General features: G+C 37.9%; 1 protein-coding gene across 1 annotated transcript; it reads right to left on the bottom strand.

Annotated features, from left to right (window-relative positions):
* Nucleotides 1-763: 763 nt before the first annotated feature.
* On the bottom strand, nucleotides 764-5,338 carry LOC129500613 (prorelaxin). The gene is made up of 2 exons (XM_055311222.1): nucleotides 5,021-5,338; nucleotides 764-1,117 (listed from the first exon to the last, which is right to left on the bottom strand). Exons 1-2 carry the CDS (start codon nucleotides 5,226-5,228, stop codon nucleotides 792-794), a joined length of 534 nt encoding a protein of 177 aa, XP_055167197.1. The 5' UTR covers nucleotides 5,229-5,338; the 3' UTR covers nucleotides 764-791.
* Nucleotides 5,339-14,275: the final 8,937 nt, after the last annotated feature.

The following is a 14,275-nucleotide window of genomic DNA, read 5'->3' on the forward strand; positions in this document are numbered from 1 at the left end:
TAAGTTATTTTCTTCTATATCTCTTCATTTTTCTTCTTAAAAAATAATTTACTTTTAGTGTCTTAGGTAGTAGAATTAGGAGAAAAACCCTAATTTGAAAAATTACTTGAGTTTATGTGGCTCCAACTAAATTAAATGGATTTAGTGTCTCGTCTGATTGTTTGCAATTAATAGTTCAGTAAGACACAAAAAATGTTTAAAATCTATTAGAAAAGTCCCAAGTTTTGTGACTCTATATGTGATCTGAGTTAATATCAATAAAAATATTTTGGTCCATTTTGTATACCTGATGTTAGACATTGTAAGTTATTTTTTTTACTTTTATTTCTTACTATTAAAAATAAATGCATTTAATATTAAGTAGTGAAATAACATTTGGGCATTAGGTCTGGAGGAAAAACAGTGGGTGACATGATAATTTATCAAATACAAATTTTTAAAATAGGCTTATCCTTTCCTGCTAATACAAAGCAAAATTCTTTACTAAACTATTCAATTTTTTGAGTTATTATGTGTGGTTGAAATGATAAAGATTATGTCATTTTAAGTTAATAGCATTAAGAAAGCAATAACAATTATACAATTAGTAAAGAAGGCAAAATACTTTTGGAATAAAAATTTTTATTAGCAGAAACTATAATAATGCAAGGAATATTTTGTTACACACCAAATGAAAAACACCAACTGATGATTTCTCCAATTTTAATAATCAGTGGGGTGATAGAGCCATCAGTGAAATATGTCATTAAGAATGCCTGTGAATAGTAGATGAATTACACAATACTTTCATCTCAGCATCGGCTAGCAAGCTCTCTTCTGGTACAACCTACATTACAACATTTATCACTCATTTTTATGTAGTTATCTCTCTTTTTTCGGGGATGTTTATCTAATTTTGAAAGGCTTTTGTCTTCAGCTTCATATTGTGTGTTAAGAAAAGTTTTCTTCATTTCTTCCAAGTTAAGATTTGAATCTTCAAGTGCAAAGTGTAGCTCTCTTAATAACTTCTCCTTCCCAGACCGTGTTGCTATCCTCAGTTCCTGTGGCATACCGGGAATGGATTGCAACATCAAACTTAAGATTTCTGGATCATTGATGATGGAGGATGGCACAACTTCTAAATTTAAGAAAGTGGGGGGAGAGAAACACTCAAGTCAAGGAAAACAATACAATTTTGCATAGACATAGGAAAGGACTATCATAGAATTTTTTTTCTATTTTAAGAGAATTAAACATCAAAACAGAATCAACAAAGTATCCTGATTAAACAACTTACTGTATTATAGTTGGGTGGCATAAATTACTACATCATCACCAAGATTCTGCTTTATTCCATAGATCTTGTGTTGTTTTTCTTCATGTCCCCTTAATGCTTTCATCACAGCAGTTTTGACTCACCCTGATTTCCAGTCATTTTGGTCATTGAAAACACTCAATTTGACAACAGATTAATTTTTCTTACCTGGGTAATTTTCTCCTGTTACTAATTTCTGAGTTATATTAGTAATCCTTATCAAATATTTCATGATGGAAAATTACTGCTTCAGGATAAAGTTAAAAAGGCAGAATTTTCAACTGTTGTGATCTAAGTCAGGAAATAGCAGTTTCTGATGTTCCTCACACATCTAGTTAACAGTTTCTTTTCCCCAGAGTATTTACTCCAACTAAAACAATACTCTAGTACTTTATCTTTCCTCCTAATGCTCTTTCTCATTCAATTTCTAAATTGACAGATGAGAATTTATACCCCAGAGATACAGGGTATAAAGTAATTAATTAATTAATTAATTAATTTAGGCCCCAGAAATCTAAGTTTAACTCAACCTCCTCATAAAACTCTTTTGCCCTAATTTAAACCTTCTCTAGTTGGGACCTTATTGAATGCAGAGAAAAACTAATAGTAACTTTCCATGTAATTAAAGCCAGTTAGTTGGATTAGGCAAAACAATTGTAATTTCTATTGTGTTTATCCATAGGCTGTGTTTTTTTGGCATTCGTTTTATTTTTATTTTTTATTTTTTTTTGGCATTCCTTTTAATCTGTGGATGGACATATAATGTATTTTGATATCTTGGTTATTGTGAATAGTGCTGCAGTGAATGTGGGAATGGCAATATCTCTTCAAGATCCTGATTTCATTTATTTTAGATGAATATGCAGAAGGAAGATTTCTGAATCATACGGCAATTCTTTTTTTCTTATTTTTTGAGGAATCTCCATAGTGTTTCCTATAGTGTTGTATCATTTTGCTTTTTTTCTCACTAACAGTGTAGAAAGTTTCTAGTTTTTCCACATCCTGAAAAATACTTTTTTTTTTTTTTAAGTGGGGAGGAGGGTCAGAGGGAGAGAGAGAATCTCAAGCAGACTCCTCACTGAGCACAGAGCAGAGCTCAATCTCACAACCCTGAGATCTTGATCTGAGTTGTAGGGGCTCCTTATATATGTTGGAAATTAAATTCTTATCAGATATATGATTTGCAAATGTTTTTTTCCTATTCCATAGGCTGCCTTTTCATTCTGATTATTTCCTTTGCTCTGAAGAAACTTTCCAGTTTGAGGTAGCTCCACGTGTCTACTTTTGCTTTTGTTGCCTGTGTTGCTCTCTTTTATTAAAAGTATTTTTTAACCTTATTTTGAAACATTTTGCAATCAACAACTTCACCTTCTTAAGTCTAAATAATAGATAATATTCTAATCGACCTGAATTTATACAAACATCTCTTAATCACTATATTGTGAACTAAAATTTCACTACCACAGGCCTCTTTTAGTTAAAAGTATCTTATTTTTTAAAATGGGTGCAATGAATGTTATTTCTGCAAACATTGTAGGAAAAAATGGTTAGTTACCAATTTAATAATATGAAAACAAAAACTAATAATAGAAGTTTTAAACTCATGAATCACAAATTATTGACATATACTTCCAAGAGAGCCTTTCTTTTTTTTTTTTTTTTTTTTTTACTTCCAAAAGATTCTTAACTAGTAATTTAAATATTTTTCTTGATCATCATTTGCAGGCTATATTATGTTAGGCTGTTTTCAATTAAATTGTGTACTGGCTAGCAATAAAGAGAGTTCTTTGGAAATACTTTAAAATCACAGTACTCTCCTATAGAAATAGAAATCTGGCAAAATAGCTATATATAATTGTGCTCAGAAAATCATTTTTAAGCAATAGTTTAGAAACAACCTAAATATCCACTAAGAATGGTTATATATATATGGTAGATTAATGACATAGAATATTACAAAGAAATTTTAAACTATGTTTTTAGAGAATAACAATGTGAGAAACTGCTTACAATATAATGTTAAGTGAAAATCAGGAGATTTACATATATATCTCCAGATTTTTTTATGATATTGTTTTTAAGTAATCTCTGTAACCACAATGAGGCTCAAACATACAACCCTGAGATCAAGAGTCACATGCTCTACCCACTGAGCCAGGCAAGTACTCCTACATATCTCATTAACATTGCTTTCCAGTTCCTCATTTAATACAGATATTTCTAGTTTCTCATTAAATTCACGTATTTTTTCAAAGTCTTTAATATCTGTATGTTTTTCATTTTTCTTATTGTATTTATGTATATGCTTCAGTCTTTAGTATGAGCATATTATTTATTCAGAAAAAGTGAATTAACAAGGACATAAAATGAATTCTGGCCGTTCCTACTTTGAATCAGTAAATTCCTAAACTTTGTAGTACTCTTTTAATAATGTATAAGAATTCTGTAAAACCTTGCATTAAGTAAATCAGTCTCTGACCAATAATGTAGAAAAGTAAATAGCTTTATAATTCTGCTTTAAATCCCATAAAGAGAAGTAAGTGTGGTTAGTGTGCGCCATGATTTTACATGAGAGTCACTCATCTACAGGATAGATAGCCTATAAAATATGATTGTGATTTATCATAAATTGCATATATGTTGTGAAATGTGAAACACTAAGTTACTCATAATTGAGCTTACCTTTTCTGAATTTCATGACCCCACTACCCTGATTAGAATAGTCTGTGAAAGTTTGAATTGCTACTTAAACTTAGCTTCCAATTTATCTTTATAAATAGTTTATTCCTAATGAAGTGTTTTTTGTTTTTAAACTATTCCAGAGTTAAAAAAAAAACAAAAAACTATTCCAGAGTTGAGTTGTACTCAATTCTAGGGTCTTGCTTATTGAGAAAACCCACTGCAGCTTCTAAATGTTTGATGCATCAATGTGGTTTTCAGCTGTTTGGAGGTCAAATATCCCTTGACTTTAGGTCCCCTTCAGTTTCTCCTGTGGGAGACCAGGCCATTTTCTTTCTCTCCAATCCCTTCTCTCACAAATGAACTTCAAGGTCCAGGGCAAAAAGGATGGGAGGCTAGGCTCTCCCCTTTGGTGAAGTTTACAAATAAAAATAAAAGGATATTTTGGAGGGTGTGAGCCACAGCCCAGCTTTTTTGCAAGGGAGTAGAGCCCTTAGTAAGACAGTTGGTATTTACCACTCCAGGACCCTCTCAGTGGTCTCTGAGTTCTGCCCCCATGCCCTGGGACACTCAAACCAGCACACAATGGACTGTTTGCCTCCAGTGCTCTCAAGTTAAGATGCCCAGTCCAGTTACCCCAGCTGTCAGCACTCCCTCCGCATGGCCCCACAGACTTGACTCTGGGGTCCAGTACAATGGGCCCACCTCTAACGGGTCCTGGCAACCTCTCTTCATCTGTGGCTCCGCCCCTCCGGATCCCCATCATCCCGGTGGCCAGGATGTGAAGGGCACCAGGTGCCTCTCAGGAGAAGCCTTTGTTGTTCCCACTGCTTTCCCTCCCTCTCCTGAGATCCCCGGTGAGACTCCCGGGGGGGGGGGGGGGGGGATGCAAACTTGGAGGCATCAGCAGCCTCAGAGGCAGGGCTGTGCTCGGGAAGCCCGAGCCAGGGTTCTGGAGCGGGCAGAGCAGGTGCGGTTCTCAGTGGTCGGCGGCAGCCGGCCGACAACCAATGGGAAGTGCGGAACGGAGCGGGGCGGAGCGCTCACCTGCCAGGGGTTCGGATATCTGCCGACGTTCCCGCTGCTGGCCAGCCTTTCTCCCCCACCAGCTGGAGCCGCAGACCTCAATCTGTAGGCGGACATAATCGCGACCACATGCCTTAAGTATCTTGTCACCCGTGGCTGGGATCTCTCTGGAAAGTTGGCTTAGTAGCAGCCAGACACCTAGCAGGTGGGACAAGAACCGGCGCAGCATCTTGGACAGATCGCTTCTGCTCCGGACGTTTGTTTTTCTCCAGAGACTGCAGCCTCTGCCTGTGTTCCAATCCTGGACTTCAGGCTGCTGTCCTGGCCAGGTTTCACCAAGCTTTTATAGCCCCTGGGTGACCACTTAGACCTGAGTTTATGGCCCAGGCTCCACCCCTCTCCCCACCCCTACCTCCCCTTTCCTCCCCACCTTTCACTGTTTACAACTTTCCTCCCTTTGCCCATCTTTCTGTTCTTGGACCTTTTACAGTTGTATAGATGTTTTTTTCTACTTCTAAACTATTTTGTATACTTACGTAAGGTTAGTCAATATGTGAAGTTTTCCTTTATTATAAAGTTAGGAATGGCCCTTACACTAAATTATATCAAGAAAAATGAAATTGAAATCATCCATATTCTCATAATTCAGGGTTTTCCAGTGTGAACATTTGTTGCATAACCTAATCTAAATAAGTTAATTACTCTAGCGCCTGGTATATCAATCCATAAATATATAATGAATGAATGGATTGATTAACAAAAGAGCGAGAACTGATGACTTTTATCTAAATCTTGGTAAAAACAGTAAAATGCTTAATGCATCACTTTAAATTTGTACAACATCTTAAGTTTCAGTGCACTTTCTCTACTGACTTTTCTTTGACTCTTCTGGGAGATTGATTATAACCAGTTACTTGAGTATTTAATTTTAGGTTGTATAGTTCCTATATCTCTAGGGACTGGAGAACACAGGTGCACACACACGCAGAAACACCCTTCCCCCTCCCAAAAAGATCCCCCCACAATTCTAGAAAGAATATTTTGGTAATACAGGCTACAGCATAAAAATCATGGTTTTTTTTTACTGTATTCTGTATTCCCTGTATTTAGTGAGGTAATTTTTGACAGCTCTTAATTTAACAGTTTGAAATAACTGTTCTATGCTCATTAGAACTATATGCTCATGAAATAACTATGCTCATTAACAATCTTTCAAGATGAACATTAATTTTTATGTGTAAATAGGTTCATTTTTTTCAGTAATTTATTTCCTTGTGTTCATAATGTACTCAGATTACCTCAGTTCCACCAGGGCATTTAGGGACTTGGAGGACATTAGGGTAGCTTTGATTAAAGTAACAACAATCACTTACAAATTCAACTATGGGATAGAATAAATTCTGATTTCTAGATTGCTGCTAATTTCTATAGGACCCACTTGGCATTGGTCAAATACTAAGCATTGTGTAATTAAAACAACAACAAGAACAAAACCCTGACCAAAGCTATGAGTCAGAGGTAGTGCTTTTACATAGATTTTTGCTAAGACAAGCAGTTTGGGAAAGGCTTCTCAAAACTGAGGTTTGAAGGTTTTTTTTGTGGGTTCATAGTCATTGCAAAAAATGCATTTGCAAGGCTGCCCTCCAAAATAATTGCTCGTATAAAATGTAAATTTCTAGGGTGGGGGGGCAGTGGGTGGTGTGCACTAAAACTGCAGTGGGTGAGTAACATCAGCCTCCTGTGACCATCTCAAATGACCTCAAGGAGAAATCAAATACAGGAAGAACCAGAACACCAGTTAAGCCGAGGCATGCAACAAAATTTTTAAACAATCAGATATGATAGAAACATGTATTAAGATGACCTAAGAGTCTTTCACATGTCTATGTGGAAATCAGAAAATCTTAATTGTTACAACCATAACAAATTATACCTTGTGACTTGTCTTTGTCCTTGTGACTTGGAGAACTGCTTGCAAGCACACATACCCTTTTTTTTTTCTTTTACATACCTGTATCTAATAAGCTTCAGGGCAATTCTGCAGAGCAGATACAAGACTGTATCCTTGGCTATCCTCCTCGTAAAAAAACAGCAGATAAAAGCATTTACTAGCCTACTTTGAGGTTGGTTTTCCTTCAGTTGATGGGAGATTTTTACTTTACCTGTTGCTGTCCAGTGAAATGGCCATTCTCCCATTTTACAGAGAGAAGAAGCAAGTTGAGAGTCGTCGAGTAACTTGTACAACTTTTTCTAGCACTTGTGCCAGATGTGGGCTTGCTCTACTGTTAAGAATAACAAAGGATTCACAGCTTTGTAAGCACAACTAAAAGGCATTTCATGTTGTTAAAACAAACAACAACAAAAAATTAAACAAACGGGATCCCTGGGTGGCGCAGCGGTTTAGCTCCTGCCTTTGGCCCAGGGCGCGATTCTGGAGACCCGGGATCGAATCCCACATCGGGCTCCCGGTGCATGGAGCCTGCTTCTCCCTCTGCCTATGTCTCTGCCTCTCTCTCTCTCTCTCTCTCTGTGTGTGTGTGACTATCATAAATAAATTAAAAAAAAAATTTTTAAAAAAATTAAACAAACAACAAAACCCAAAGAAACTTTTTATTTATTTTTTTAAAGATTTTATTCATGAGAGAGAGAGAAAGAGGAAGAGAGAGAGAGGCAGAGGGAGAAGCAGGCTCCATGCAGGGAGCCCGATACGGGACTCGATCCCAGAACCCTGGGATCACTCCCTGGGCTGAAGGCAGATGCTCAACCGCTGAGCCACTCAAGCATCCCTCAAAGAAACCTTTTAAAAGAGAAAAACCAAATGTATGCCATAACACATGTCTGATAAGTGCTGGAGCATGTCTACTGGATTCCAAATCTCCTTTTCTGGTTCTACTATATCCAGCCCCAATTGGAATTAATTTTCATGGTGAAAGTTAATAGTAGATAAACCTTAGTGCTTTTAAAACAGTTATTGTAGGTACAAAGCGGTAAGTCAAACTATAGATCGATTCTCTAGACCTTAAGTTATAGAAATGATTTCCCAAGTCTCTTGCTGGTAGCAGGGTCCATGTGTCATGGTTCGGGCCAGTAAAACATAAGCACACATGTGGAAGTTTCTGGCAAAGCCTTGGCTTTTCTGATCCAGACACTAAGCCTTCTTCTGTTCCTTTCTTTCCTTAACCTAAAAGTACACACTGACCCCCTGAGGTGCAGCAGCCATCTTGGGACCATGAGGTGAGCAGCATAAAGAGGAAGACTTGTATGCTAAGCACAACTGACTGGGTATAAGTAGCCTGCTGTATCATTCAGCTGCTAAACATTGTTGAGGGCTTATTCCCTAAGCTTGTTTAAAGCCACTGTTACGGGGGTTTTTTGTTATTTACAGAGAACGCAATCCTGATTGATGAATGTATGTGTAGGTGGAGTAGTTTTAATATAAGAAACAAATTAAGCTTCCATTTATTAGTTTCTCATGAAGGTTTTAGTCATAATTTAGTAACACTTGAGTTAGATATTTTAAAGATTGAAGTAATCATTTGAATGTTTTTACAAGATAGTTTACCACAGGGGATCCCTGGGTGGCTCAGCGGTTTGGCACCTGCCTTTGGCTCAGGGCGCGATCCTGGAGTCCCGGGATCGAGTCCCGCGTCAGGCTCCTGGTGCATGGAGCCTGCTTCTCCCTCCTCCTGTGTCTCTGCCTCTCTTTCTCTCTCTCTCTCTCTATCAGAAGTAAATAAATAAATCTTTTTAAAAAAAAGATAGTTTACCACAGATTATCTTTGGACCTCTTAAAAACCAGTCATATAAGAAGCAATGAATGTAGATTCTGGGATCAGGAGACCTACCTTCAGGGATTTTGTGGAAGAGGTGGTGAGGGACTTGGGCCAGGACAGGTTCCATGGACTTGCTTTTTGTGTCGGTGATGGATCTTTGTCCTATCTGGGCTGTAAATTTCCTGGGTAGTGCCTTTGTTCTTCTGGGTTGGATCTCCATCTCTTAGAGCTTTGTCCAAGGTGGCAGACAACCTCTGAGGTTCTACAGCCCTGTATTGAATTCTCCTACCTGCACCACCTTCTAGCCTCCACTCCATCCAGTTGGGGTCAGCCTGTGGTTCTGAGAGAAACTCACTTTTTTTTAAAAACATGAGACTCTGCTCTTTCATATTTCACTATAAATCTCTTTCTAGCAGGTTTACTTCATTTTGCAAATTCTCATTGTTTTCTCTGATATGTTGATAGCAAACAGTCCCATCCGGTTCCCACAATAATCAATGCTGCATCAGACCTATTTTTGTTTGTATATTTCTTCCATGATTTCATTGGGATCTGCAGAAAGAGGCGAGGTAAACCCTTGCATTTTTTTGGAGCATAGTGATAAGAAGTCAGTGCTGACTACATATCTCATAGGCATCTTTGGAACTACTCTAGATGTTTGTGCTTTCACTTCAGGTTATCATGCTGTTTTATCAAGAAGACAGAAAAATGAAGGGAAATTAGGATCTTCAGAAAGTTCTTTTATCAGCAAACCTTTGGGAAATCTCTTGGCTAAGAGATTAGAAAAGATAAATAACCTCAATATTTTCTTATTTCTACTCAAATAACAATATGTGTGCTAAGGGAATATTCAGAAGGAATTATAGCACTGAATGGATACTTCTTGTGAACAGGGATCTTAGTTTTTGTTCACTGATGCTATATGCTTGTCATGTAGTGGGCACTCAATAATAGGTCCCCAAATATGCTAGTTTTATTGCTCACCATAAATGTTGATATATTGGGTCAAAAGGCCTAACATGACATGCTGCCTTGACATCTGTTGAAACAGGGTTCTCCACCCTACTTGCCCCACAGTGGAGTCTTAGTCTCCTAGCCAAACAACTCTACTCCAGAGTACCATGCACAGTTCTTGCTCATCACTCAGTAGTGGGTTTCATTTACCTGACAGTTCATGGAATTATTCAAAAAAGCCAATCGCATTCTCTTGTAGTAACCAGGGGTTACCTCACCCTCTTACTACTACTGAGGCTTGTTCGCTCTGAGTACAGCTCCCATTTAGCCTTGAGTGGCAAGCAGTGTCCTTCTACCCTGAGCTGTGAGTATATGTGACTAATAAACTCCTGCCAATCTCATATGTCCAGTATTGGGTGTCAAATATTGTATGTGCCTTCCCTATAACCTTGGGACGGAATTTCCTCCCTACCAAAGGGGTGAATCGGAGGCAATTAAAACATTTGGATCATGAACAAGGAAGGCCATTCATAATCAAGGACACCTGGTCAGCTTTAACTAACTCCTCTTGAGTAACTAAATGGTTCCATGATATGGCAAAATCCCTCTGAAACAGAGCTACCAATTGCTGCAGGCTTGTGCTTTGGGTACACTTTTTGTCTTTGTCAGTATTGCCATCTCTTCCCACCTTAAAATGCTCTCATCCCCAAGATAAAATTTGTTGTTAATTTGCTATACCACAATTTGACATGTTGTTGAGTTTGGCCTGTGTTTGGCAGGTGGTCTCTGAGTCTACCACCTGTAAAAGCAGAGACAACTAACTTTAACTGTTTGGCTTTTAAGTCCCACTTACCAAGAATCCAACTAGAATGATGTGGTCACTGCATCTAGCTTGGTGACCATCACTGGCACCTTGGGGATAGCCATGGGGATATCATTTGTTATTATACACCCCTGAGATAGGCTCAGTGTTGCCCTTCTGTGAGTTTTATGGAAAAGAAGGAGACCACCACCCTGGAGAGAATTCATGGCACCCCAGTTACAGGTCTATGGCTAGGTGATAATGAGAAAAGAAAAGGGGGAGGAAAATTTGGTACAAGCTCCTGTCAAAACACCAGAGGAGTATGTAATTGAACGGCTCTCCTAACGTAAAATCCCTAGCTAATGTACCTGGGTTTTGCTTAATGTTGCTGATTACCAGCATACCAAAGGGCTAATCTGACAGTAGTGGATCTTGATGGCTCCCACATAGGCCATAGACAAAATGACCTTATTGTTTATGAACCCTGATCCCAGGGAGATTGACTGGCATTCCTTGGAGGAAAATGGGTTGCCTACAAGGCCAGCTCCTGGGCTTCTGAACTTTTCCCATAACTACCTGCACTATGGGTAATTGAATCAAGACTGAAACTAAAAGCCATGACTTTTTTGCATTTAGATATATGGAATATTTTGAGAGAAATTGTATACTGAGAGAGAGCTGCAGAAATGAAAGCCAATAGGTGGGGTGCTGTGATTCATATACCTAATGACAGACAGCACAGCAGGACCTCTTCTGCTACTTATGCTTCCATCACAGCAAAGATCCTGATCCTCAGGGTTATAGGGAAAAACGCTATGGCATCTCTGTGACACAGCAATGGGGTTAATTCAAACTTCCTTAAACCCTGTAAAGCGACCATTGCCATGAGGGTGGCCCTTAAGCCCGATGATACTGATCTGAAATTCTGGAGGAAGAAATTTATAAATAAGCATAAAGTAGAGAGGACACCTCCCACCCTCAAATCATATTTAGTGGCCAACCAAAAAAGGGAGAGACAGAAAGAAAGAGTAGGAAGGAAGGAACAAATGAATGAATGAGCCAACGAACAAACCTGGCTATAGGGGAAGGGGGAAAAAGGAAAAAAAAAAACCCCAAAAACCTGGAACAAAGACCCACAGTTAGACCTAATTGGAAGTCCAAAATTTACTAAAATAATGTAAATAACAAAGAGATAAAAACATATTTATTGGCTCTTGAACCTCCACAGCACAGATTCTGAATTAATTTTAACATCTGCTGAGATGTACCAGTTAGTACCAAATGGATATAATACTGGACTCGAATTACAGGTATACTGGCTATCCGATTATTTATTGACATGGTACCCCCTATAATCCTTGGAGGTTACTACATATGAAATAGAGAACAAACAGGTATGCCTCATCTTAACTGCTGGAATGGTGGTTTTACCTAAATTATCCATTGCTCAAAAAATAGATTTTAGTGAGCATAGATGCTCTGACCCAATAAATGATAAATTAAAGAGAATAAAGTCTTTGGTACTTAGAAATTGGCTTAACAAAATGGGACTGGACCCCATTGATCCATTTACACATTTTTACAAACTCTTGGGCTAAGTAAGACTTGAGTAAGACTTGTCCCAGGACACACCTTATCCCCATTACCCATAATCTAGAATCTTTTCTTCATTAGGATGACTGATCCTTCAGATTAGCCAATGGCCCATGGCTCCCACTCCCAACCTGGGCCTTTATTCCAGCCCCAAATCTCCCCAACATTGCAGCACATTAGAATCACCTGGGGAGCTTTAAGAAATCCTAATGTTATGTTGCATGCCAAAACAATTAAATTAGTGTATCCTGGTGTGGGAACCAGATATTAGTATTTTTAAAGATCCCTAGTTGTCTACAGTATGCCAAATAATTGACAACCTACTATGTAGCCACTGCCCAAAGACTGGTGAAAATTTTTAGGAATAATGCCATTTAATTTGTTCCTTATGCAACCCTGAAGAAATTGATAAAGTTAGAATTCCTAAATATACCAGTCTTTATCATAAATGGGTTATGCAATACTTTAAATATATGGTAAAGAGGGATCCCTGGGTGGCGCAGCGGTTTGGCGCCTGCCTTTGGCTTGGGGCGCGATCCTGGAGACCCGGGATCGAATCCCACGTCGGGCTCCCAGTGCATGGAGCCTGCTTCTCCCTCTGCCTGTGTCTCTGCCTCTCTCTCTCTCTCTCTGTGACTATCATAAGCAAATAAAAAAATATTAAAAAAAAATAAATATATGGTAAAGAGCTAATGTCAGTATCATAAGGACATGCTAATATGGTGGAAAACAGATTTGTATGTATGGAAAGGGAAATGTATTTTGTAACTTGTCTAAGGTTCTAGCCAACATTTATAGAAATACATTAATTACTTCAATCTTATGTCAGTGGAACACATGTGAAAAATTAATACAAAGATGTTCAGTTATGACTATTGAACCCAAATAATTATGTTTGTTCCTTCCTACTTGATATTCCACATTAACTTTTTATTTTGAAAGGACATCAAATGTCACTGCATATTATTTGAAGAGATTAACAAATTATCTTTTATATATACTTGTACCTGGATCAATAAATCAGTCTTGAAATAGCTCAGAATAATCTTTACTAACTCTTCTCAAATGGTTCTCAAGAACATAATAGCATGCCAGAGAGGACATATTAAAGCTTCAGAAGTACATGTAATTCTGTTGGTGTTTAAGAAGTATTGTTTTCATAGAAGCAGTTTGAACAGGATTGTAAATTGCCTTTCTTATAAAGTGAAGATTGTAGAATTCTACTTTTTTGTTTAACATTGACTAATAGATGTGAGTGACTATATCCTTTTTATTTTTTTTTTAATAAAAGTGATACCCAAAAGCATTTGGCAAAAGGAATAATCCTGAACTAAGATGACCGGTGGAGAAGAAAATTGATTAAAAATCTAGAGCACATTGTATGCCTCTATGGGATTATGAGCTCTCTTCTTCTGTGATTCAGTGGTTTCTAACAAGCAACTTACTGATTTTTGATGAGAGTGCTTTTCTGTTAGGTGTATATAGAATATCTGCTCATTTCATTACAGTGAATGAAGACTTTCTTGGCTTCAGAGAGTGATTTTTTAAAAATATTTTATTTATTTATTCATAGAGACACAGAGAGAAAGAGAGGCAGAGGGAGAAGCAGGCTCCATGCAGGTAGCCCAACGTGGGACTTGATCCTGGGTCTCCAGGATCACACCCCGGGCTGCAGGTGGCGCTAAACCGCTGCGCCACTGGGGCTGCCCTCCAGAGAGTGATTATACCGACCCAATAATCAGCTGTTTTGAATATCTAGGAACACTCCCGAAAAAGCACAATTTTCTCTGAAAACTCTATTTTCCTACTTTCCAGGTTTTCTTGTCCATAGGTCTAGATAACTCAGATAAATAATCCTGGATTTTCCAGAACAGCCCTGATTTCAGTGTTATTCCTTTGTAGTAAATATCAGTGTTTAATGCATAACAAAATGTTATTTGAATTTTTGTACCTTTTTTTGTGATGTGTCATCTAAGTGCAGTAAGTGAATAAGTTCATTGTGTCCATAGAAAATGAATAGTTATTTTCTGACAAATAGGATATATAATCAACTGATAAACAGAGAAGGATTTGGAGTCAGCTATTTCTCCTTTGTAAAATAGAACTCTTGAAGTTATAGAGTGAAAATAGCAAGACATGGGAGATGCTTTGGAG

This window comes from Nyctereutes procyonoides, unplaced genomic scaffold (assembly GCF_905146905.1).
Source record: "Nyctereutes procyonoides isolate TBG_1078 unplaced genomic scaffold, NYPRO_anot_genome, whole genome shotgun sequence".
NCBI classification, from domain to species: domain Eukaryota; kingdom Metazoa; phylum Chordata; class Mammalia; order Carnivora; family Canidae; genus Nyctereutes; species Nyctereutes procyonoides.

Bases quoted from the DNA above. Each gene is read 5' to 3' on its own strand.
- LOC129500613 (XM_055311222.1), bottom strand. From the start codon at position 5,228: ATGCTGCGCCGGTTCTTGTCCCACCTGCTAGGTGTCTGGCTGCTACTA. The intron at 1,118-5,020 runs GTGAGCGCTCCG...TCTTAAATTTAG, and splicing joins GATATCCGAACCCCTGGCAG to AAGTTGTGCCATCCTCCATC.